Source organism: Candoia aspera, chromosome 1, assembly GCF_035149785.1.
Source record: "Candoia aspera isolate rCanAsp1 chromosome 1, rCanAsp1.hap2, whole genome shotgun sequence".
NCBI classification, from domain to species: Eukaryota; Metazoa; Chordata; class Lepidosauria; order Squamata; family Boidae; genus Candoia; species Candoia aspera.
The window spans coordinates 20,950,857-20,974,160 of NC_086153.1; the positions used below are offsets into that span (position 1 = coordinate 20,950,857).

Consider the following 23,304-nt stretch of genomic DNA (forward strand, 5'->3'; position numbering starts at 1 on the left):
AGACCCCCAGGTCGGAAGATGGTCAAAATGCTGCTGGGGAGGAACAGAGGATGAGTTCAACTAGCCCCAGACGTGATGACGCAGCTAGCTCAAAGCTGAAAGGACGGCTAGCGGCTGACGGTGCTGGTGGTGAACAGCGAATCCGATGTTCTAAGGATCAACACACCATTGGAACCTGGAATGTAAGATCTATGAGCCAGGGCAAATTGGATGTGGTTATTGGGGAGATGTCAAGGTTAAAGATAGACATTTTGGGTGTCAGTGAACTGAAATGGACTGGAATGGGCCACTTCACATCAGATGACCACTAGATCTACTACGGTGGAGAAGAGGACCACAGAAGAAATGGAGTAGCCTTCATAATTAATAGTAAAGTGGCTAAAGCAGTGCTTGGATACAATCCAAAAAACAATAGAATGATCTCAATTCAAATTCAGGGCAAGCCATCTAACATCACAGTGATTCAAATATACACCCCAACCACAGATGCTGAAGAAGCTGAAGTAGAGCAGTTCTATGAGGATCTGCAGCACCTACTGGACAGCACGCCTAAAAGAGATGTTATTTTCATCGCAGGAGACTGGAATGCTAAGGTGGGCAGTCAAATGACACCTGGAATTACAGGTAAGCATGGCCTGGGAGAACAAAACGAAGCAGGACATAGGCTGATAGAATTTTGCCAAGACAACTCACTCTGCATAACAAACTCTCTCTTCCAACAACCTAAGAGACGGCTTTATACATGGACTTCCCCAGATGGACAACACCGAAATCAGATTGACTACATCCTTTGCAGCCAAAGGTGGCGGACATCTATACAGTCGGTAAAAACAAGACCTGGAGCTGACTGTAGTTCAGATCACAAACTTCTTGCACAATTTAGGATCAGACTAAAGAGATTAGGGAAGACCCACAGATCAGCTAGATATGAGCTCACTAATATTCCTAAGGAATATGCAGTGGAGGTGAAGAATAGATTTAAGGGACTGGACTTAGTAGATAGGGTCCCGGAAGAACTATGGACAGAAGTTTGCAACATTGTTCAGGAGGCAGCAACAAAATACATCCCAAAGAAAGAGAAAACCAAGAAGGCAAAGTGGCTGTCTGCTGAGACACTAGAAGTAGCCCAAGAAAGAAGGAAAGCAAAAGGCAACAGTGATAGGGGGAGATATGCCCAATTAAATGCAAAATTCCAGAGGTTAACCAGAAGAGATAAGGAATTATTTTTAAACAAGCAATGCATGGAAGTGGAAGAAGACAATAGAATAGGAAGGACAAGAGACCTCTTCCAGAAAATTAGAACCATCGGAGGTAAATTCCAGGCAAAAATGGGCATGATCAAAAACAAAGATGGCAAGGACCTAACAGAAGAAGAAGAGATCAAGAAAAGGTGGCAAGAATATACAGAAGACCTGTATCGGAAGGATAACTATATCGGGGATAGCTTTGACGGTGTGGTCAGTGAGCTAGAGCCAGACATCCTGAAGAGTGAGGTTGAATGGGCCTTAAGAAGCATTGCTAATAACTAAGCAGCAGGAGACGACGGCATCCCAGCTGAACTGTTCAAAATCTTGCAAGATGATGCTGTCAAGGTAATGCATGTTATATGCCAGCAAATTTGGAAAACACAAGAATGGCCATCAGACTGGAAAAAATCAACTTATATCCCCATACCAAAAAAGGGAAACACTAAAGAATGTTCAAACTATCGAACAGTGGCACTCATTTCACATGCCAGTAAGGTAATGCTCAAGATCCTGCAAGGTAGACTTCAGCAATTCATGGAGCGAGAATTGCCAGATGTACAAGCTGGGTTTAGAAAAGGCAGAGGAACTAGGGACCAAATTGCCAATACCCACTGGATAATGGAAAAAGCCAGGGAGTTTCAGAAAAACATCTATTTCTGTTTTATTGACTATTCTAAAGCCTTTGAGTGTGTGGACCATAACAAATTGTGGCAAGTTCTTAGTGGTATGGGGATACCAAGTCATCTTGTATGACTCCTGAAGAATCTGTATAACGACCAAGTAGCAACAGTAAGAACAGACCACAGAACAACGGACTGGTTTAAGATTGGCTAAGGAGTACGGCAGGGCTGTATACTCTCACCCTACCTATTCAACTTGTATGCAGAACACATCATGCGACGTGCTGGCTTGAGGAATCCAAGGCTGGAGTTAAAATCGCTGGAAGAAACATTAACAATCTCAGATATGCAGATGATACCACTTTGATGGCTGAAAGCAAAGAGGAACTGAGGAGCCTTATGATGAAGGTGAAAGAAGAAAGTGCAAAAGCTGGCTTGCAGCTAAACCTCAAAAAAACCAAGATTATGGCAACCAGACTGATTGATAACTGGCAAATAGAGGGAGAAAATGTAGAAGCAGTCAAAGACTTTGTATTTCTAGGTGTGAAGATTACTGCAGATGCTGACTGCAGTCAGGAAATCAGAAGACGCTTAATCCTTGGGAGAAGAGCAATGACCAATCTCGATAAAATAGTTAAGAGCAGAGACATCACACTGACAACAAAGGTCCGCATAGTTAAAGCAATGGTGTTCCCCGTAGTAACATATGGCTGCGAGAGCTGGACCATAAGGAAGGCTGAGAGAAGGAAGATAGATGCTTTTGAACTGTGGTGTTGGAGGAAAATTCTGAGTGCCTTGGACTGCAAGAAGATCAAACCAGTCCATACTCCAGGAAATAAAGCCAGACCGCTCACTTGAGGGATTGATATTAAAGGCAAAACTGAAATACTTTGGCCACATAATGAGAAGACAGGACACCCTGGAGAAGCTGCTGATGCTAGGGAGAGTGGAAGGCAAAAGGAAGAGGGGCCGACCAAGGGCAAGATGGATGGATGATATTCTAGAGGTGATGGATTCGTTCCTGGGAGAGCTGGGGATGGTGACGACCGACAGGAAGCTCTGGCGTGGGCTGGTCCATGAAGTCACGAAGAGTCAGAAGCGACTAAACGAATAAACAACAAAAAAACTTTGGCCAAGCCTGTAGTAGGACACAAGCAATCTAACACAAACCGAACAGATCCCCAGGCAATGCAAAAATTCTCTCCATGTTCCAATTTTAAAACAGAAGGTTTACAAAGGATTAAGGTGAAGATGTGTGAGAAATTGGAAAACAGCTTGAGAAGACACAAAATGCTTTATTGTTAAGCAAACTGTCAGAGCGGTAGTGAAGAAATGTTCTTGAGTCAGTCCCATTTTTTTCTCCTTAGATTTGGATAGTGTGGAGTATTGGTGGAATATTGGCAATATTGGTACTGTAGGGTGGAATATTGGCAATGACAATATAGGAGAATCTGCCAGCCATTTTTGCCTTGCCTGGGGATCTATTTGGTTAGATTGCTTGTGTCCTACTACAGGCTTGGCCAAAGTTTAGGCTTCCTCTAATGAGGACTTCTCAATTTACTAGGAATTTTTACTCCCCATCTTGGGTTATAAATTCACCAATCTCAGGAGACTGTCCAGTCCAAGTGATGTCTGTGTCTGAGATGGGATGGCATCACATTTCCAACTCGGACCATTATGAACTGATACACTGAGCAGAGACTTCTCATCGTTTCCTGCTAAGCAGCAAGTGAGCATTTTTATTGGTATTATCCTTTGACAGAGTGGAATTGTCAACCAGGCTGAATTTCCCACCTCTGCATTCTTTATATACCCTTTCCAAAGCCTCTTGTGGCTGTCAAGGAGGTATCATGAAGGAGAACCAGCATAGTGGGCAAGGTCTTGGACTAGGACCTGGGAGAACCAGATCTAGACCACCACTTGAGTTTGCTAGGCAAGTTTGGACTAGTCACACTCTCTCAGCCCTTACAAGATGGTGGTTTGTGGGGATCAAATTAGGGGAAGAACCTCATATGTGATGCCTTGAGCTTTTAGAGGAACAAAGTACAAGCACAGTGTCCGCAATAAATTAATAAGAGGCTAAAAGCAGCCAGATATCTCCCCCTGCAGGCTGACCACTGCTGGTTAAATGCGGACCTTTTGTTCCTCAATCTTTGGAAGATCAGTAACCTAGCTTGTCTCTTTCTGTCCCTCTGCCAGAGCTTGTTCTTTTGCATTGCCATGATCTGCACAGCCCTTGCCATACAAGGAGGGCTTGCAGGTGGCTGCCACATTCTGGCAGATGGAACGGTCCTTCTAGCTGGCATTCCACTCCCTGCCCCCTTGGATTTAAACACCTGAATGGCTTGCAACAATGCCATCCAAAAGTTTCTGCTGCTCTTGTATCCAGCAATTACCATTTCAGCTAATTTAATGTGGAGCAAAAGGAGGGAAGTGCCTAACAAAGACTAGTCCATTGTGGAGACCTGTCTGGGCTTGAAATTTGGGGAAGCATATTGTAAATTAAAGAGTCGGGTTGTATGTTTTTAATTACCACTCTCAATTAGCTGTTTTGTCAAATTGTAATGGATTTATTTCCATTTAGAGATGCAAGTCCCCTGAAGGGCTTTTCCTTGAAAGTTGTTATCTGTTGGTTCTTTTGTCAGGTGTATGACTTTTTCTCAAGGCCTGGGGGAAAGGGAGCTCTAGGGAGTCAAAGCTAGGCAGGTCTCAGGTTCCGGGTTTGTAGAACATACTGAAAAGGCCAGCTAAAGATCAAGCCTTTGCATTTGACTGTGTGGACCATAACAAATTATGGCTAATATTACGAAGAATGGGAATTCCAGAGCGCTTAATTGTACTCATGCGGAACCTGTACACGGATCAAGAGGCAGTCGTTAGAACAGAAAACGGAGACACCGAGTGGTTCAAAATTGGAAAAGGTGTGCGGCAAGGTTGTCTACTTTCACCCTACTTATTCAATATGTATGCTGAACAAATAATTCGAGAAGTAGGAATGTATGAAGAAGAACGAGGTATCAGAATTGGTGGAAGACTCATTAGCAACCTGCGATATGCAGATAATACAACTTTGCTTACTGGAAATGAAGAAGACTTGAAGTACTGGCTGATGAAGATCGAAGATTGTAGTCAGCAGTATGGACTGAATGTGAAGAAGACAAAGATTCTCACAAATGGACCAATAAACAATGTCAAAATAAATTAAGAAATTGAAGTCGTCAACAAATTCATTCTACTTGGATCAACGATCAATGCCAAGGGAAGTAGTAATCAAGAAATCAAACAACATATTGCGCTGGGAAAATCTGCCATCAAAGACCTATCTAAAGTTTTCAGAAGTAAAGAGGTCAGTTTAAAAACAAAGGTGCGTCTGACTCACACCATGGTCTTCTCAGTTGCCACATATGCCTATGAAAGTTGGACATTAAAAAAGCAAGTTAGAAGAAGAATTGATGCATTTGAATTGTGGTGTTGGCGAAGATTATTGAAAATACCATGGACTGCCAGAAGAACAGACAAATCAGTTTTAGAAGAAATACAACCAGAATGTTCCCTAGAGGCGAAGATAACTAGGCTTAGATTCTCATACTTTGGGCACATCGTCAGGAAAGACCAATCGCTTGAAAAGGACATCATGTTTGGCAAAGTCGAGGGCCAGCGGAAAAGAGGAAGACCTTCAATGCGATGGATTCATATAATTACCGCGACAACGGATGCAAACACTGGAACAGTCAGGCATATGGCGCAAGACCGAACAGCATTTCTTTCTGTTATACATAGAGTCACCATGAGTCCTAAATGACTCAATGCAACTAACAAGAAGAAGAAGCAACCTCATGCCACAGGGAGGTACTTTGGCCTGCAGAGGTGTGATTGCCTCAAGACCCTTTGCTTCTGCTTCGCATCCAGCAATCAGAAGAGGCTTTTGTGCCTATGTTGACAAGTGGAACTGCCAAAGGGAGTTGCAGAAGCACTATGAAGAGGAGCAATATAGCCACTTTTGCTTCTGGAGGTGTGGGGGAGAGTTACTACTTCTCAAAGCAGCTTTGAAGAGATGCTTTGCATGAACCTTCAAAGTGAAGCATCCCTTTGAAGCTTTGCACAGCTCTAGGAAAGACTTAATGGCTGCATTCACACAGCATGCTTGATTAGCTTCAACCTTGGTGACTGTATTGTTGTTTAGCCTATTGTGCAGTCCCAGACTGTTTGGTTAGTGTATGATTTGTTGCACTGTTTAAACTCAGAAAATGGGTTAATGTTGTCACCAGATTAGCAAGTTGTGTGAACCCAGCCCATAAGTGCTTTCTGTATACACCCCTACAGGATTGTAAAATAAGTGCACTGCCAGCATTTTCAATCACTCATTTTAAAATTGTAAGCAGAGGTGTCCACATGGTATGGTCAAAAAAGTCAAGATTCTGCTGCAGCTGCCATCTTGACTTTTTTGATCATATCCTGCAAGCACTTCTGCTTGTAAGAAGATAACTGAGCCAGTTATCTTCTAAAGCAGTGTTTCTCAACCTTGGCAACTTGAAGATACGTGGACTTCAAGTCCCAGATTCTATGATTCTTAAGGATTTTCTGAAAGGCCAGCAGAATCAGGGTCAACCCACTGGGGGAGATGGGGGGTGATATAAATTTAATAAATAAATACATACATAAAATAAACCTAACCTCAGGTAGTATATTCCAAAAGGCAGGTGCCACAGCCAAAAAGGCACACTTATTTTGTACTTGCTTCCCTCAGCTTCCCCTAAGAATTCTGATTAAGAATTGAAGACTTTAACAAGCATAAGAGAAAAAGTAATTAAGAAATAAACTCTACCACTGTCAATTGCACTATAAAAGCAGTTTTTCTCCTTTCTGCCAGAATTTACTGAATTGGATTGTTTGTGCTGGAAATACGTTCAAGTAATACCTAGTCCAGTCGCCTTGCCAATTCAAGATTCCTAGAACTATAGCATCCCTTGAAAGTTGGCAATCAAGCCTTTCCTTAAAAACCTATAATGAAGCCAGGACCATTAGTTTCAAAGCAGCCTGTTCCATTGTCAATCATCTCGTATTGCATGGAAGCTGTTTCTAGTGTCTCATCTAAATCCCTTCCCATTTGAACTCCTAGTTTTGGGTTCTAATCCTAATCCTTTGGAACAACAGAAAACAGATTTGCTTCATAATCTGTGTGAGAGCCTTTCAAGTATTTGAAGATGCATTTGCCTATAATCATGTTTTCTCTGAGTTCAGTTCATCTGGCACCTTTAACCTTTCCTTGTAGGACTTCATTTCCACTCTCACCACCTCCACTGACCATCTCTGAGCTTAATCTACGTCGATAATACTCTTCTTAAATGGTAATGCCTAGAATAAATGGTACTCCATTGAAGCCTGACCAAAGGAGAATTAAGTGAGTCAATTTTTTTCTCACAGTTTGGGCAGGGTGCTCTGTTGCTGCATCATACATCTGAGTTAAGTTTTGTCTGAGGTTCATTAAAACCACTACATCTTTTCTACATGCACTACTTTCAAGACAGGTGTCACTCAGATAGATTAGTGCATCTATCTGGATGCAGAACTTTATATTCACCCCGTTGGATTTCACGTTAGGATTGGTCCTGTTCTGTGGTCCATGAAGATCACAAAGTATTTTAAATTCTTTTCAGTCCTTAAGTGTTTTTAACTCTCCCCAGCTTGGTATTATCTGTAACTTTGATGAGCATTCTTTCCACTCTTTTATCCAAATAATATGTAATTTTACATATTACATATTATTTTGGGGGGAGATGGGCGGTGATAGAAATTCAATCAATCCATCAATCAATGTTTTTATGCGGAACAATCCAAACTTGCAACTTCAGTTTGCTGAGGAACCATTTCTGAACATTTATAAGGTATAATAATTTTTATTATTGTTCACCAGAGTTGTTGAGATCGGCAGCTATATAAATTGATTGAATAAATAAATAAATCTGTCATCAGCTATAAATCTATCCAACATTACGATTTCTAGTTAGCATTTTACAAGCTTGCCAAAAATTTCATGTGGGAATTTGTTGAAAGTCTTGGTGAAACTAAAATATATTTTTTCCTTGGCATTCTCCTGATCTACAAGATTAGTACCTTTATTAATGGCATTTAGTGAATGATGTTCCTAGAAAGTTTTTTTTTAACTCAGATGCTATGTTAAATATGATGAAGAGGTGGTATTAAGGATCCTCAGAACAGGCAGTGCCTACTCGGTCAGCCTTGATTTGTACAACTGTTGTTATTGTTGCTACATTCATGGGCAGGTGAGGAGAAAAAATTAGCCTTTGGGGATCCCATTGAGTGCCACTCAGCAAATTGGTGGAACAATTGAAACTGCAGCTATAGTCAAACTAAATCCAATACAATATAGCTTTATGCCTCGTTCTTCGTCAAAGAAAAGCAGATGTGGGACTCCCTGTTCAAAGCAGAACTGTGAGGGAAGGAGCTTAGCCTTTTTACCTCCTCCAAAACATTTCACTGCTGAAAAGCCCATCTTCCCTGTTGGATGACAAGGATTCTCCTGCATAGGTAAAGCAGAGGGTTGGGCTAGATGACCTTCAGGTTCCCTTTTAATTTTATCATTCTGTGAAAATGTTTAGTGAAGTCTGGCAGTCAATGGAGTTTGTTAACAGCTGTTCTCTGTTTCCTACAGCATGCCTCCCCCCCCCCCATGCACTAATTGATTCTTGCAGTTGAAAAGTTTCTTCGTGGCTGCTCAGCATTCAGCAATAGCTGCGTATCTCTGTACATGGATAGAATGAATGTTAAAGCGGTATCTCATGGTTTGCTGCTTCTTGCCTGGAGGAAGGCAGTGCCTTTCAGATTACAAAACACCAGTTGAGGACCCATTTTTCTTCAAAATGGTTGCCTCTTTCTGTTTTGTAAATAAGCCAAAGCCTATTACATTTCTCTGTTACAGTGCAGAGTGAATCTGTGAAGGCGGGTGTCATAAACCAGTTTGGTAGTCTGTGGTTTTTTCTGTGTTTGAAAATATTCATAGTTTATGTCCCAACTGTCTTACTTGTGTGTACACACTGTTGAAGATGCTTTTAACCTTGAATGTAATGGATTCACCTCCTTCATAAAGCTGAAGCTTCTTTCTGACAGCTACTTCACTGTGCAAAAGAAAATTAAAAAGGAGAAATGAAATGTGCTGCCTTAGAACTGTAGAAGGCAAGTTTATAGATTGGAATATGCGCATGGATCTGTCTGTCTCTCTTTCATTATCCTTTTTAAGAGATGCTGCTTGTTTACTGGGTAAAATGTAAGAGGCCAATTGGCTCCTATGGGAATGGCCACGGTTTCTTTTACGCCTCCCTCCCCTGCATCATTTTAATCTTAGTTTAGATACACTGAAAGATTAATTTCTATTTGGTTTTAGAAACCAGGCTTCTGCTCTAGTAATTGCAAACGTTTTGAAGCCTCCCCTGGGAGAATACATTCTAAATCTTGGAAGAACACGGGTAAGCAGATGTTTCATAACTTTGGCATTTAGTTTTTAGTTGTCAACAAGGCAACATTTTATTTTAAAAATAATGTTAGCGAACAGTTCTTCTGTTTGTGTGGAATTATAATCTGAGCCATAAATTCAGCAGGATTTTTTCCCCAAAGTTTCAACAGGGCATGTTCCACATTTCTAATTAAATACAAAGAGGTTTTAAAACAAACCATAAACATTAACTACACATGTTTACAGTGTATAAGAAATCAAATCTAGGGAAACACTATTCTTTAATGTTTCATTTTAAGCTAAAGTCCAGGAATCTTCCAAATGTTACTCAACTACAACTCATAAAACCCTAGCCAGTGGTGAAAGATGCTAGAAATTGAAGTTCAATTAATAATTTAGAGGTCTTTGGTTAATTAAGAGGTAATTGGTTCCCTATATCTGCTTTAACCAGTAGTTCCATGTGAAAATTACTACTCGTTAAGCATTCAAGACTGTACAGTAAAAGTAACAACGCTTTATAGAAAACCAAAAAACATAAGAACAAAAAATGTAAGAACAAAAATCATACAATTAAATTTGAGAATTATATTAATACTATATGACAAAGCACTATACTATGTTTAAAACCCTGCTACTGTATAAAAAAATATTTGCTGCTTAGATGAAGTTTTACAGTCATTGTACTGCTACCAAAGATCCTTTTTCAAGCACCTCTCAAGCTAATCTATTATACTGATGGAATCTATGACAATTTATGATGACAATCATAAATAACAGGCAGGTCGATATAGAACAAAGTGATCCTTTCAGGTATCTTAGCCCCACGCTGGACGTCTGCCAAAGAAAAAGCTGGTGAAGCTGATCTACAAAATGCATTTAAGGTTAGGTATTATTCCAACAAAGAATAAATGGAATCTAATGTATCAATGAAATGCCCTTCTTTTTGGCATTACATTTCCATAAATAATAAATAATTTATAGCAATTTACTTATAATATGTGCTTAAGATTCTTATATTCAGTATAGGAATGTCTCTAGCTATGTAAAGATCTTAAATTTTTCACAGTTAACTGAATTTTAGCAAACCTATATTTGTGCAGATAAACATAAATTTCTGTATTACCTTTTTAGAGTGTTCATGTGGTACCCACAGCACTTGTGCACCGTGTCGTGACTTGTAAGCTAAGTGGGGTTGGGCCTGATTAGTATTTGGATGGGAGAGTAAAAGAAAATAGTACCAAATCACTTACGTATTGTTGGAAAGAAAACTACATGTATGTGTCCAAGAAGCCACTAGGAGTCAAGTTTGACTTCAAGGAAATTTTACTGTTGATATATCTGCCACTTGTTCATTGATTTGGGCTATATTTTTTTCCAATTTAAATTGAACTGAATATACTTTACACAGCAACTTTTTTCACTGCATCAGATTGGATTCAAATTTTGAAATTGTGAAAAACCTATAGAAATAATCGGAAGCTGTTTCTATGTGGAAATTTTTGCATTTTGCATTTCTTTTGCATCCAGAAATATAGGCAGGAAGGTAGAAAGAAGGGGGAAATCCCTTCTGCTTTGAGACCATTTGCTTATTGGTGTCATTACATGAATAAGATAACTATCTTAAGCCTAACAAGTTTTGATCCTTTTCCAAGCTTCATCTGTTTGTGTGTATGCGTGCGCCTTCAAGTCAATTTTGACTTCTGGCAACTGTGCCGAGTAGTCCTTGCAGTTTCATCTTTGCCAAACTAAAAATAAATAGGAGGCTGTATATATTTGTTTTAATATTGGTGTTTCAGATTGGCAGTCTTAATTAGCATGAACTACCTATTGGGCCAAAGAGCATCTTACACATCAGCGTACTGGCATATCCATTGCTTAGAAGATAAGATAGGTAATATGCTTCCTCTTACTGAACTAGTTTAAATTGATATAAACTTAAGCTTTGACAGACAGATCATAATCTTTAGCATAGTCTTCTCTAACAACAGTTCCTCTAGATCAGTTTTTTTCAACCGTGGCAACTTTAAGATGTGTGGACTTCAACTCCCAGAAATCCCCAGCTAGCAAGGCTGGCTGGGGTATTCTGGGAGTTGAAGTCCACACTTCTTAAAGTTGCCAAGGTTGAGAAACACTGCTCTAGATGCTGTTGATAACAAACCCTATCAGCCCAACTCAGGGATGATGGGAAATTGAAACAGTAAAAAAGACAGAAGTTAGAGGAAGTCTACTGCAGTAGTTTGTAGGATTCTTCCTCCAGAATGGTAATAGGATAAAGACCATATTAATGGTGGTACTATGTATTCTCTGGGAAAGGAGTACGGCAGGGCTGTATACTCTCACCCTACCTATTCAACTTGTACGCAGAACACATCATGAGACATGCTGGGCTTGAGGAATCCAAGGCTGGAGTTAAAATCACTGGAAGAAACATTAACAATCTCAGAGATGCAGATGATACCACTTTGATGGCTGAAAGCGAAGAGGAACTCAGGAGCCTTATGATGAAGGTGAAAGAAGAAAGTGCAAAAGCTGGCTTGCAGCTAAACCTCAAAAAAACCAAGATTATGGCAACCAGCCTGATTGATAACTGGCAAATAGAGGGAGAAAATGTAGACGCAGTGAAAGACTTTGTATTTCTAGGTGCAAAGATTACTGCAGACGCTGACTGCAGTCAGGAAATCAGAAGACGCTTAATCCTTGGGAGAAGAGCAATGACCAATCTCGATAAAATCGTTAAGAGCAGAGTCATCACACTGACAACAAAGGTCCGCATAGTTAAAGCAATGGTGTTCCCCGTAGTAACATATGGCTGCGAGAGCTGGACCATAAGGAAGGCTGAGAGAAGGAAGATCGATGCTTTTGAACTGTGGTGTTGGAGGAAAATTCTGAGTGCCTTGGACTGCAAGAAGATCAAACCAGTCCATCCTCCAGGAAATAAAGCCAGACCGCTCACTTGAGGGAATAATATTAAAGGCCAAACTGAAATACTTTGGCCACCTAATGAGAAGACAGGACACCCTGGAGAAGATGCTGATGCTAGGGAGAGTGGAAGGCAAAAGGAAGAGGAGCCGACCAAGGGCAAGGTGGATGGATGATATTCTAGAGGTGACGGACTCGTCCCTGGGGGAGCTGGGGGTGTTGACGACCGACAGGAAGCTCTGGCGTGGGCTGGTCCATGAAGTCACGAAGAGTTGGGAGCAACTAAATGAATAAACAACAAAACTATGTATTCTCACGTGCTAATCCATAATAATTTAACATGGTTTTCTTAAATCAATTTTGAGAGTTTAACCATTTGCACTACACGGCAGGCTGAAATCCTGTTGTGGTTCAGAGTATTGTGCAGTTTCTTCCTAGAAACTTCCTATCTGGCATCTTGCTGTTTTTTTATGCCATTCAAAGAAATTTTCTCTACTACCTCCATTTTCCTTATTTTAAAATCTATTTTAGGTAGACCATTTGTATGGTGTTTTTATTGATCTTTTAAAAATTTTATTCTATTGGTTATTCTATTATAATCATTTTTATTGTAAGCCAGTTTGGTACCTTGTATATACGTAAGGTGCAATGGATGCGAGTCTCAGGGAGTGAAGAGACAAGTAAAATGAGGGTTTGCTCCTATTAACTAGGTCTCTGAGCATATTTACCAAAAGCCATCTAAATGGAACGCTCCAAAAAGTGCTAGTAAAACTTGGTAGAAATCAGAACACTGAAATGTAGTCTTCTTTGCCATGCTGTTGTATTTCCAACACTTGAAGGTCCCCTGCTGATACTGGTTGAAGATTCTAGAGAGGTTTTCATAACATTTTCTCTTGATGTCCTCTATTTGCATTTCTGAATTGCTGCTTCTGCAAGCAGAAAGATGTTTTATGTTCCTCACCTTGTTGCAATGCAGTGGTTTCACTCCTGTTGGTGTGAGTCACTAAGGTTTTTTCCCCCACAAAGGAGGAGAGCTCTGTGCCATCTCTCTCTATATGAAAAAAAAATCTAGCTGATTTCACACTCCTTAGGTTAAGATGCTAATTTCAGATTTCATGAATCAATAAAAGGCTGTGCTAAAATAACAGGAGAAAGAGGCTTGCCAGAAGGACAATAATCTCAACCAACTTGCACTCCCTTAGACTCATAGAATTGGACCACTGTGTCCCTATTGTTCAAGCCAGAAATCCAAAATGAAGCATTCACAGCAACTGTCTGGACTGTGCTTGGATATTCAGTGAGGGCAGCTCACTGTTTTGTTTGGTGACTGGGTCTGTTGAAACTGCTCTCCTGAAGTTGCTCTTAACGTTTAATCAAAAGCTACCATAAGCAAGCCTTTATTGCACTCTAGGACGATAGAGAATAGGTATTTTGAACTTCAAGTATCGCCCCTTCAAGTGTTTGACATATGGGTATCACATCTCACCTGTCTTCTCAAGGCAGAACATAGTTCTTTCAAGCCATCCCTTTTGTTGGATGCATCTTATGCTTAAGTAATCCTGACTCTATCCTGTGCCTCCCCTGGTGCCTTTATTAAGCTTTATGTTGTCAGATGCCCTTTAAGAGCATTAGAGACATACGCTTTCCTTGGATGGTTCCCTATTTTAAACAGAGACCACTAATAGGCTGGGTGTTTTTTGGTATGCCCTGCTGGTATGAATTTTGTTGAAAAATGACTTCCCAGAATATGGTTCTGTCTGATCTCTCTCATATTCAACATCTTTCCACCCTCCATATTTATTATGTGTCTGCATAAAAGATTTTATATATAGGAGCAGCTTTGGATATGTGGGTTGCCTGTTATATAAATATTGTGTTCACAGAACAAATGTTCCCCCCAAAAGAACAAATGACTGTTATTTACATAACATGGTAAGCATAGTTCATTTTAATGCTGCTTTGTATTAATGGCTTGACATATGGTGCAAACCCAGCCTATTTAATGGTTCAAAATGGGCTGGTAATCAAGTTAAGCCTATTCTGTAAATGTAGTCATTGAGTATTATATATTAACAAAATTGCCTGCAATCTCTCTTAGAAATATTACTGTGCTTAGATGGATTTATTCCATTTTCTCCCCTCTGAATTATTATTAAGCTATTGTCAGAATCATTTTCCCACCATCAGAATTGACAACTTTTAGAGCTAATAAACTGGAGATTCATCACAAGCTTCTTTCTTGTTCTTTTGCAGTTTGAAAACTATCTTGGTGGGGAATCCTCTGGACAACACCGTGGATTTGTCTGGCATCCCATTGACTCTAAAGGAATTAGACCGGGTTATCTCATACCTCCAGCACAGTTCTGAGTATGTTGAAAATGTGGAGCTTTGCTTCACAGAGCTGACAGATGAGATGTTCCTCCTGCTTTTGCCAGTTCTCAGTGCCCTACCTCGCCTCACAACTCTTTCCCTTAATGGCAACAGGCTTACAAAGACCATCCTCCGGGACCTGACTGAAGCTCTGAAGGACACCAGAAATTTCCCCAGTATGACTTGGATTGATCTGGGCAATAACGTGGACATATTCTCTCTGCCACAGCCTTTTCTGGTCAGCCTTAAGAAACGAAGCCCTACCCAAAGCAATCTCCCAACTATTCTTGAGTTTGGTGAAGGTCAGGTGAGTGACCTTGAGAGCCAAGAAGGTCTTTCGTCACAGGACGAGGACCAAAATGGTGGCAGCCTAGATGATGCTAAGACCAGGCAGGTATGGACAGGTGAAGCTATTGAGGTTAAACTGCTGCCCAATGAATCTACAAACCGAGAACAGATTTCTACCAGGTTGTTTCGAACATGAAATACAGTTGCCTCATTTGCCTAGGACGTGCCAAATGGATCCCTTTATAACAACAAAGGATCTTGGCTAGTTTATGTTGATGAAGCTCTCTTCTAATAAATACTTTCCTTAATCTGCAGGACCAAAAAGGGGAGACCAAATTGCAGACAAAATTGGCTGCAATTCACGTATTAACGATGTGCTACAATTTGAACCGTTATATAGAATTATGGAAGGGGCTATTTAGGCCATGGAGTCCAACTATCTGCTCAGTGCAGTATCCAAATTAAAGAATCCCTGTAATTCCTGAGACCCTGTAGTCACCACAGAGGTGATTACTAGTTGACTCTTTGGTTTGAGAGCATAAGAGACATGTAAGAAAATGCAATGCCACTATTGAGGCTTTTTTTTCCAAGTTAAACAATTTCTAGTTAAATACACTAATCAATCAGAATTTTCATATTAGGTATACAGATAATTCTGCATTCATTTTCATTAGTTTTTACTTTCCAAATGAATTATCTTGAATATAAATTTTAGGGGGAAAACTTCCAGGCTTGGAGAGGAAAAATTTTTTAATCCCATGGATTAAACAGAAATGTTAACCAGCTCACCAAAACAAGTTTGAATGTGTTTTATGAATAACCACTGCCAAGAAGGTAACTATCACTACTGTACCTTCTGTATTTCATTTTCTTCCAACATTTACTCTCTCCTGCCCCAAACAAGCTATGGATGTATGTTCCTATCTCAGGATGATATGCCATGAACCTGATGAATTTGGCTGTGGTCCACCAGTTTTATTTGTAAAATCTTAAGGTGCTACAAGACTGGTTTTCAAATGTAATTTATCATGAGCCAGTAGTGAGAGCCAGCAGGGCTGAAAAAATGGTACCCCCTGAACTCATACTGCCTCTAGAGTGAAGAGGAAAACCCACTGGCAACAGTTCTGTATATATTTTTTTCTTCTACCATTTCCCTCTATACAAGCCTAGCCATTTAATATAAACTTTTCCAAATACCACAGGACAAACAAGATACTATATGTTGGTGGACGATACAGTAGATTAGATTGGTTCATAAAGCAAACATCAGTACAAATGAAGAAATCTCATTCCCTTCAGTTTCAGTGGGTGTGAATCAGTGGTATTTAAAAACATGTGCCTTCCTGCTGGGGGATGCCCTCTCTGCTTAAGCAGCCCTTGCTTTAGGCACCAGGGAGTGAAGCAAATGAGTGACGGCAGTTCCGTGCATTTGTTGCAATTGTGTAAAGTTGCTGTAATTTACCATACAGACTTTGTAGAAAGTGCGTGCAGCTGCTTTCAGTTACTCTGGATTTTCAATCACTGTGACACAGAAGAGACAGTAATCTGTGGAATTCAGCTTGTCTCAACTTTTCCTAATGTCCTTGGGTACCTGGATTCATTAAATACTTATGGGAGCTTTAGTCAGCGACATTTTGCAGCACTCAATTGTCATGAGGTAAATCCTGGCTTTGTTGCTTTTCTACACTACCAGTGAAGAGTCTTGCCCAACTTGACTATCTCATTCATTTCCTTGTGAGCTTTCAATGCCATAGTTTTGGTACATTAAAAGCACTTCACCCTGGCAAGTTTGAAGAGCACCTGGTAATGACAGATACTTTCAGTGGGCTCTGCCCTTTAATTGCTAGGCCTAGCCTTCTTTAAGGATGAGGTGGGTGGGAGTGTCTCATAACCAGATGCATCTGACCAATTTTCAGGATTCTTTCCTTTGTTACCTTTTTTCCTCCTGAGCCATCTTTTTCCCTACGCTCTACTGCAAAGTTGGCTATTGTGTCCATTTTCAGTACTTGCATGTTCTTTCAATAGGTTAAATCTGGTACTTCATAGAAAACCAGCAGTTCCATATTGTCCTAGTTTGCATGTAGCCAGAGCCTTTTATATGCTTTGTCAACAAATAAAACTTGTCTGAAAGATCATTGTTTCTCTTAGCGAAAAATGCATATCAAGGGAATGGGAAGCTAAGCAGTCTTGCGCAAGTGCTGAATGGGGCTCAGCAGTCATTGCATTGAATTATACAGGGAGGATGAGTAGCAAACAATCATGCACTGTGTGAGAAGTTACACCTTCCATGAAGTTTTTATCCATGGTCACTTCAACCCCATTCATTCAAAACAGTTTGGGGGCTTCACAATAGTCTTGGTTAAAGTTTGCTTGGCTTCTTTGCAATTTGTATCACATGAACGGTCTGTACATGAACATGTGAATTTTCTTAAAGGGGGGATAAAATAAGGTGCTGGAATTGTCAAGCTGCTGCCTGCCAGAATAAAAGTAACATGATGTTGGCTAGTCCCTTAATTGCAATATAATCAGAAAGCCAGGAACTCACATAAGATGGTAAAGCAACTCAAAATCTGCAACTGGGGCTAATTTATCCTTCCATGGAGTTGGTCTAACAGCACAAAAAGCTTTTAAAAAAAAGTCCATATCCTCTACCCACAACACTTTAGTAAACTGGCCCAACTCAAAATTCCAGGAAAAAATTAAGAGAATAAACATCTGTCAGCGCAACTGTTTATAAAGCAATGATTAACTTCACCCTAAAGCCAGGCATTCTTACAAGATGATGCTGTCAAGGTAATGCATGCTATATGCCAGCAAATTTGGAAAACACAAGAATGGCCATCAGATTGGAAAAAATCAACTTATATCCCCATACCAAAAAAGGGAAACACACTAAAGAATGTTCAAACTATCAAACAGTGGCACTCATTTCACATGCCAGTAAGGTAATGCTCAAGATCCTGCAAGGTAGACTTCAGCAATTCATGGAGCGAGAATTGCCAGATGCACAAGCTGGGTTTAGAAAAGGCAGAGGAACTAGGGACCAAACTGCCAATACCCGCTGGATAATGGAAAAAGCCAGGGAGTTTCAGAAAAACATCTATTTCTGTTTTATTGACTATTCTAAAGCCTTTGACTGTGTGGACCATAACAAACTGTGGCAAGTTCTTAGTGGTATGTGGATACCAACTCATCTTGTCTGCCTCCTGAAGAATCTGTATAACGACCAAGTAGCAACAGTAAGAACAGACCACGGAACAACGGATTGGTTTAAGATTGGGAAAGGAGTACGGCAGGGCTGTATCCTCTCACCCTACCTATTCAACTTGTACGCAGAACACATCATGCGACGTGCTGGGCTTGAGGAATCCAAGGCTGGAGTTAAAATCGCTGGAAGAAACATTAACAATCTCAGATATGCTGATGATACCACTTTGATGGCTGAAAGCGAAGAGGAACTCAGGAGCCTTATGATGAAGGTGAAAGAAGAAAGTGCAAAAGCTGGCTTGCAGCTAAACCTCAAAAAAAAACCAAGATTATGGCAACCAGCTTGATTGATAACTGGCAAATAGAGGGAGAAAATGTAGACGCAGTGAAAGACTTTGTATTTCTAGGCACGAAGATTACTGCAGATGCTGACTGCAGTCAGGAAATCAGAAGACGCTTAATCCTTGGGAGAAGAGCAATGACAAACCTCAATAAAATAGTTAAGAGCAGAGACATCACACTGACAACAAAGGTCCGCATAGTTAAAGCAATGGTGTTCCCCGTAGTAACATATGGCTGCGAGAGCTGGACCATAAGGAAGGCTGAGAGAAGGAAGATCGATGCTTTTGAACTGTGGTGTTGGAGGAAAATTCTGAGTGCCTTGGACTGCAAGATCAAACCAGTCCATCCTCCAAGAAATAAAGCCAGACTGCTCACTTGAGGGAATATTAAAGGCCAAACTGAAATACTTTGGCCACCTAATGAGAAGACAGGACACCCTGGAGAAGATGCTGATGCTAGGGAGAGTGGAAGGCAAAAGGAAGAGGGACCGACCAAGGGCAAGATGGATGGATGATATTCTAGAGGTGACGGACTCGTCCCTGGGGGAGCTGGAGGTGTTGACTGACAGGAAGCTCTGGCGTGGGCTGGTCCATGAAGTCACGAAGAGTCAGAAGTGACTAAACGAATAAACAACAAAAGCCAGGCATTCACTTAATTGTATGCTTATATATTAACATTTTGAGCGCCACTTAATAAAAACTCACTTGTGCTAGGGAGCAATATCCAAGCTTCTTTATGCCTCCACAACTTTATTGCTATCTCTGGGTACAAGAGGCAAGCAATCATAAAATGAACATTCAGGAAAGAAAAATGCATCTTCCTGGGAGCCTCCCTTCCAAGGAACAATTATTACATCAATGACCATGATATAATGGCAGAAGATCCACTTGAATCTCCAACATGGGATTGAGATTCCCATGTTGAGAGCAGCAAAGGGGAACAGTAGTGTCATCAAACTTGAAATCTGAAATGTCTTTGGCTCGTATTTGATGCTTAACTGCAGTGTAGTCATTCACAATCACAATTCAAGCGCTACTAGGTGCAAACCTAGCCACGTTGGCTTCAACCTAGCCTTGACTGAAAATGCAGATTTTTAAATGATATGCAGTCTGTATTTGCTTGAATTAATGTGTACAGTTCAGCCACTTACTTTTTCATGTAACCTGGGTAGATAGGCATTTAAAAGGACCAGAAGAGTTTTAATTTAGCCTTTTATGCCAAGTTTACTGCATATAAAACAGCTGCAGAATTGTTGCTTATATAACAGGCATATATAAAAAAACCTCAAGGGTTGAAGAATAATGGAAACTGGAAACAGTTGGGCTAGTCTGCTCCTCTTCTAACATAGCAGCGTCACTGTAAGATACATCTGCATACTGACCAGTATTCCTCTCTTTGTCACCTTCTGGCTGGACTACTGCAACCCATATTGCATAGGGCTGCCCTTGAAGGCCATTCAGAACCATCAGTTACTACAGCATCTGATTTGGGGCATATTTAGGTTCAACATTCCCTAACCACACTATTATAGGGGCTGTACTGGCTACCAGTTGGCTTCTGGGTGCAAATCAAAGTGGTAGTTGCCACTTCTAAAACCCTAGATGGCCCAGGATCTGGGAATACCACCTGTCTTTGGAGAGGCACAAGAGAGCTTGTTAAGGATCCCTTCCCTGAGGGAATGCCATCAGCAGGGACTCCGAACCCTGGCCCTTTCAGTGACCGTGTACAACAAAGAGAACAGAAGTCAGCCTGTAGGTTTACTTCCACAATAATGCAGGAAAGACTCTCTCTGTCCCCCAATATGTTGGTCTTCAGAGGCCCTCAAGAGAATGGTGGAGACTTTCAGTACAGCCTTTGAACACATTGAGTTGTAGCAGTATCTTATCTGTACAATCCTGAAACAGATTTTATGTTAAATTGGTTAACAACCTACCAGTATGTTTAAGCATAAAACATCAAAACGACTTTCCACTAACTTTCTACTTGTTTGTGTTAGTAATGGCTTCTTATATGAAGTTTGTAAACATTCATTTTTAACACACTTGAGGAAGAAGGGTGGTATCCTTAAGCAGTATTCCTGGGCAATTAATTAAACCCCTATCTCTGCATATCCCTCTGAAAATAAAATGCAGAAATCAATCCCAAGCAAAATACATCATCATTCCAGCCCTCCAGATTAGAGATTTTGCTTAGTATGACTGTGCTTATTTGAAGATTGCTTTCAAATTGTGTGAACTGCCAGATGGGGTCTAAGCTGCACAAAGGGTCAACTGGATACATACCTACTTCTGAGGTGCATCTTGCAAGTATATTCTTCTCTTCTAAACTCTTTGTAATGCATCTCCAGTCTGATTTTAACTGTGAACAAGGGCAGTACAATTAGCATATATCTAAAAGTATCTTCAAGCAAATCTGGAGGAACTTCATTCACTGCTTGTGTCTTCTCTCAAACAGGGAAGTCAAAAAAAATCTTGCCTTGTCCAGATTTTGATTTGCCTGAAATCCAGAACAACCAAAGCTGGTTTATTAGAACTTCTGATATGATGGTTCTGGGTTTGAAATACTTTTCTTGTATTTTCCACATAGGCTTACAAGTTAAAGCAGCCTTTCTCAACCTTTTGACCCTGGAGGAACCCTTGAAATATTTTTCAGGCCTCGGGGAATCCCTGCACTTTCAGGCTCAAATATAAGCCATAAGTTACAAAATTATTATATTTGGTTTATGTGTAGGCTTGTATATATGCATTAACAGTGTTCTTAAACTAAAGAATGAAACTTATCTCTAATGTGAAGTTGCCCAAATGTGAAATAATTTTTTAAATAAATCATGAACTTCCAGGGAACCCCTAGTGACCTCTTCCAAGGGTGCCATGGAACCCTGGCTGAGAAACCCTGAGCCATCCACTTGCCTTACCACATCTTTCCAGCCAAAGTGCCATTTCAATCACAACTGCTCATCTTGGACGACAGCTTCCAGCTCCCTGAAGAAAGAAGGACAGGCTTGTATTAAGGGTGTTTGGGAGGACAATGGTTTTCCCTCCGTAAGGGCTACTCAGAAAGAACCTTCTCAACAGCAAGCGTCTGCCGGTAATTCCAGCATATATAAGGTTTATATCATCATGGTGAGCCTTCATTCCACAGTATCCAACTTCAGAGGCTTTTAAGTTTACCTTTGGCTGTTTCTTGGGCAGTTCAACCCTTAGGATAGACGAGGCAGGTGACATCCCCCTCCTGCTTTTTGAGGTCAGATTCCACATGGCAATAGCAGGAAACCTGTAATACAATCCACGAGAAGATAAACGAGAAAGTATCTAAAAAAGGGTATTTCTGTAATGGCGGTGGAAGCTTAGGCCTATCTCCTCTCCTTTTCTGTCCGGACTGATGCTAGGCCAGTCTCGGGGTGGGAAAAATAACGGCGGGGGAGAGGAGAGAAGAGTATTTCGCGGTCAGCCACGAGGAGTCTTTCGTCAGTTCTCGCATCTGACGGCACTTCCTATCTCGGCATCATCACCCCGCGAAGGGAGAAGAAAGGCGGGGGAAAGAAATTAAAGCCTCGCTCTCGGCCTACGCGAGGCGCCGCAGGCCCCGCGAAGCACAAACAGCAGGGAGAATGTTGGCTCGCAAAAGGCCCAGAAAAGGAAGACCAGTCACCCCCGCAACTCACACCCTTTTTCTGGAGCACCATGAAATCTCTCACCTTCCTCCGACAACACCCACAACTGCGATGACCAGCGGAAAAGAGCGAAGGCGCCCCACGCGGTCTCTTTTAAGGAGGGGGATAAACCATTAGGCAGACGGGAGGATGGACAGGGAAAATGAGGCTGCTGATTGGTTCGAATATACCATTTCGAGGCTGCAAATCGCGGGGGGGAACGGAGGTGGTTTGAGAGCGGGAATATCTTGGAGATTTCCGGGTCAACACTACAGCGAACAGCAGTGGATCAAAGGAGCTTAATCCCCCCGGATGTGCTTTTCCTCGCGGAGCATTGCTAGCGCGGAAAGAGCGGCAGTCGCTGGTGTTTGCAACATAATCGTCGGGGTGTGTGTGGTTTTTTTAGCGGTGTCAAATTAAGAATCGGGATTTCCCATGTTAGAAAAGACCAAGCATATCTAAGGAGAAGCAAACGACCTTCAGATTGTCCGCATCTGCACACAAAATGCTACAGTGTTACAATCACGGATCAAACATTTTTGTGTGCAGCCATGATACAAAATAGACTTCGGCTTCCTAGGAAGTGCCTTTCTGTTCACTCAAGATGGATCTGGCTGCTGGCGGGGAACGATTAACTCTACGTCTTCTGACCAAAAAGCAGGTCTTAAACTTTTTCCCACCCCTCAATTGACTGAATTGACTTCAGCTGAAAGAAGCCTAAATAAAGTTTTATTACAGTCCTCAAAATCCAATTACACAAAAAGTGATGTAGCTATAAATCAGCATATGCTACATAACAATCAAATGGTTTGGTATTCCTTATAGAACAGTGTTCCTCAACCTTGCTGGCTGGGGAATTCTGGGAGTTGAAGTCCACACATCTTAAAGTTGCCAAGGTTGAGGAAAACTGTTATAGAGCATAAACATTTCCTGGGTTATCTGTAAAGACTCTTACAAAGTCCTTGTTAGTGTAGGACCATCAGGTCCATCTTTGCTAACCTCTTAAGTCCTGTCCAAGTGCCATCCTCAGGCACCCAAAGATGGAGCCAAGCAGAAAAGAAGTATCCTGGGGAGTGAGAAAAAGTTAAGGAACCCTTTTCAGAACAGACCACTCAGAAGCTGCCTCTGAAAATACAATCCTATAATGTTTCATGAGGGTTGATGCTTCTGACCATGTCACCACCCACA

General features: G+C 41.0%; 1 protein-coding gene, 1 long non-coding RNA gene and 1 other non-coding gene across 4 annotated transcripts in view; 1 reads left to right on the forward strand and 2 right to left on the reverse strand.

Moving 5' to 3' along the window:
- The window catches only part of LRRC75A (leucine rich repeat containing 75A), a 51,577-nt gene extending 34,530 nt beyond the window's left edge, over window positions 1-17,047 (forward strand). Inside the window, exon 4 of the mRNA XM_063299425.1 lies at window positions 14,511-17,047. Within this exon, the coding sequence (XP_063155495.1) occupies window positions 14,511-15,111 (601 nt within the window). The 3' untranslated portion in view covers window positions 15,112-17,047. The remainder of the gene's footprint in view (window positions 1-14,510) is intronic.
- Window positions 17,048-19,642: 2,595 nt separating this feature from the next.
- Window positions 19,643-22,207, reverse strand: LOC134494333 (uncharacterized). Of its 2 annotated transcripts, none has more exons than XR_010067662.1 (5): window positions 22,162-22,207; window positions 21,635-21,737; window positions 21,379-21,445; window positions 20,751-20,822; window positions 19,643-20,359 (listed from the first exon to the last, which is right to left on the reverse strand). It is a non-coding gene; the product is annotated as an uncharacterized LOC134494333 (long non-coding RNA). The 2 variants fall into 2 exon arrangements; XR_010067661.1 differs by having other exon boundaries at window positions 22,129-22,188.
- On the reverse strand, window positions 21,909-21,979 carry LOC134488677 (small nucleolar RNA SNORD49). The gene has a single exon (XR_010066997.1). It is a non-coding gene; the product is annotated as a small nucleolar RNA SNORD49 (small nucleolar RNA).
- Window positions 22,208-23,304: the final 1,097 nt, after the last annotated feature.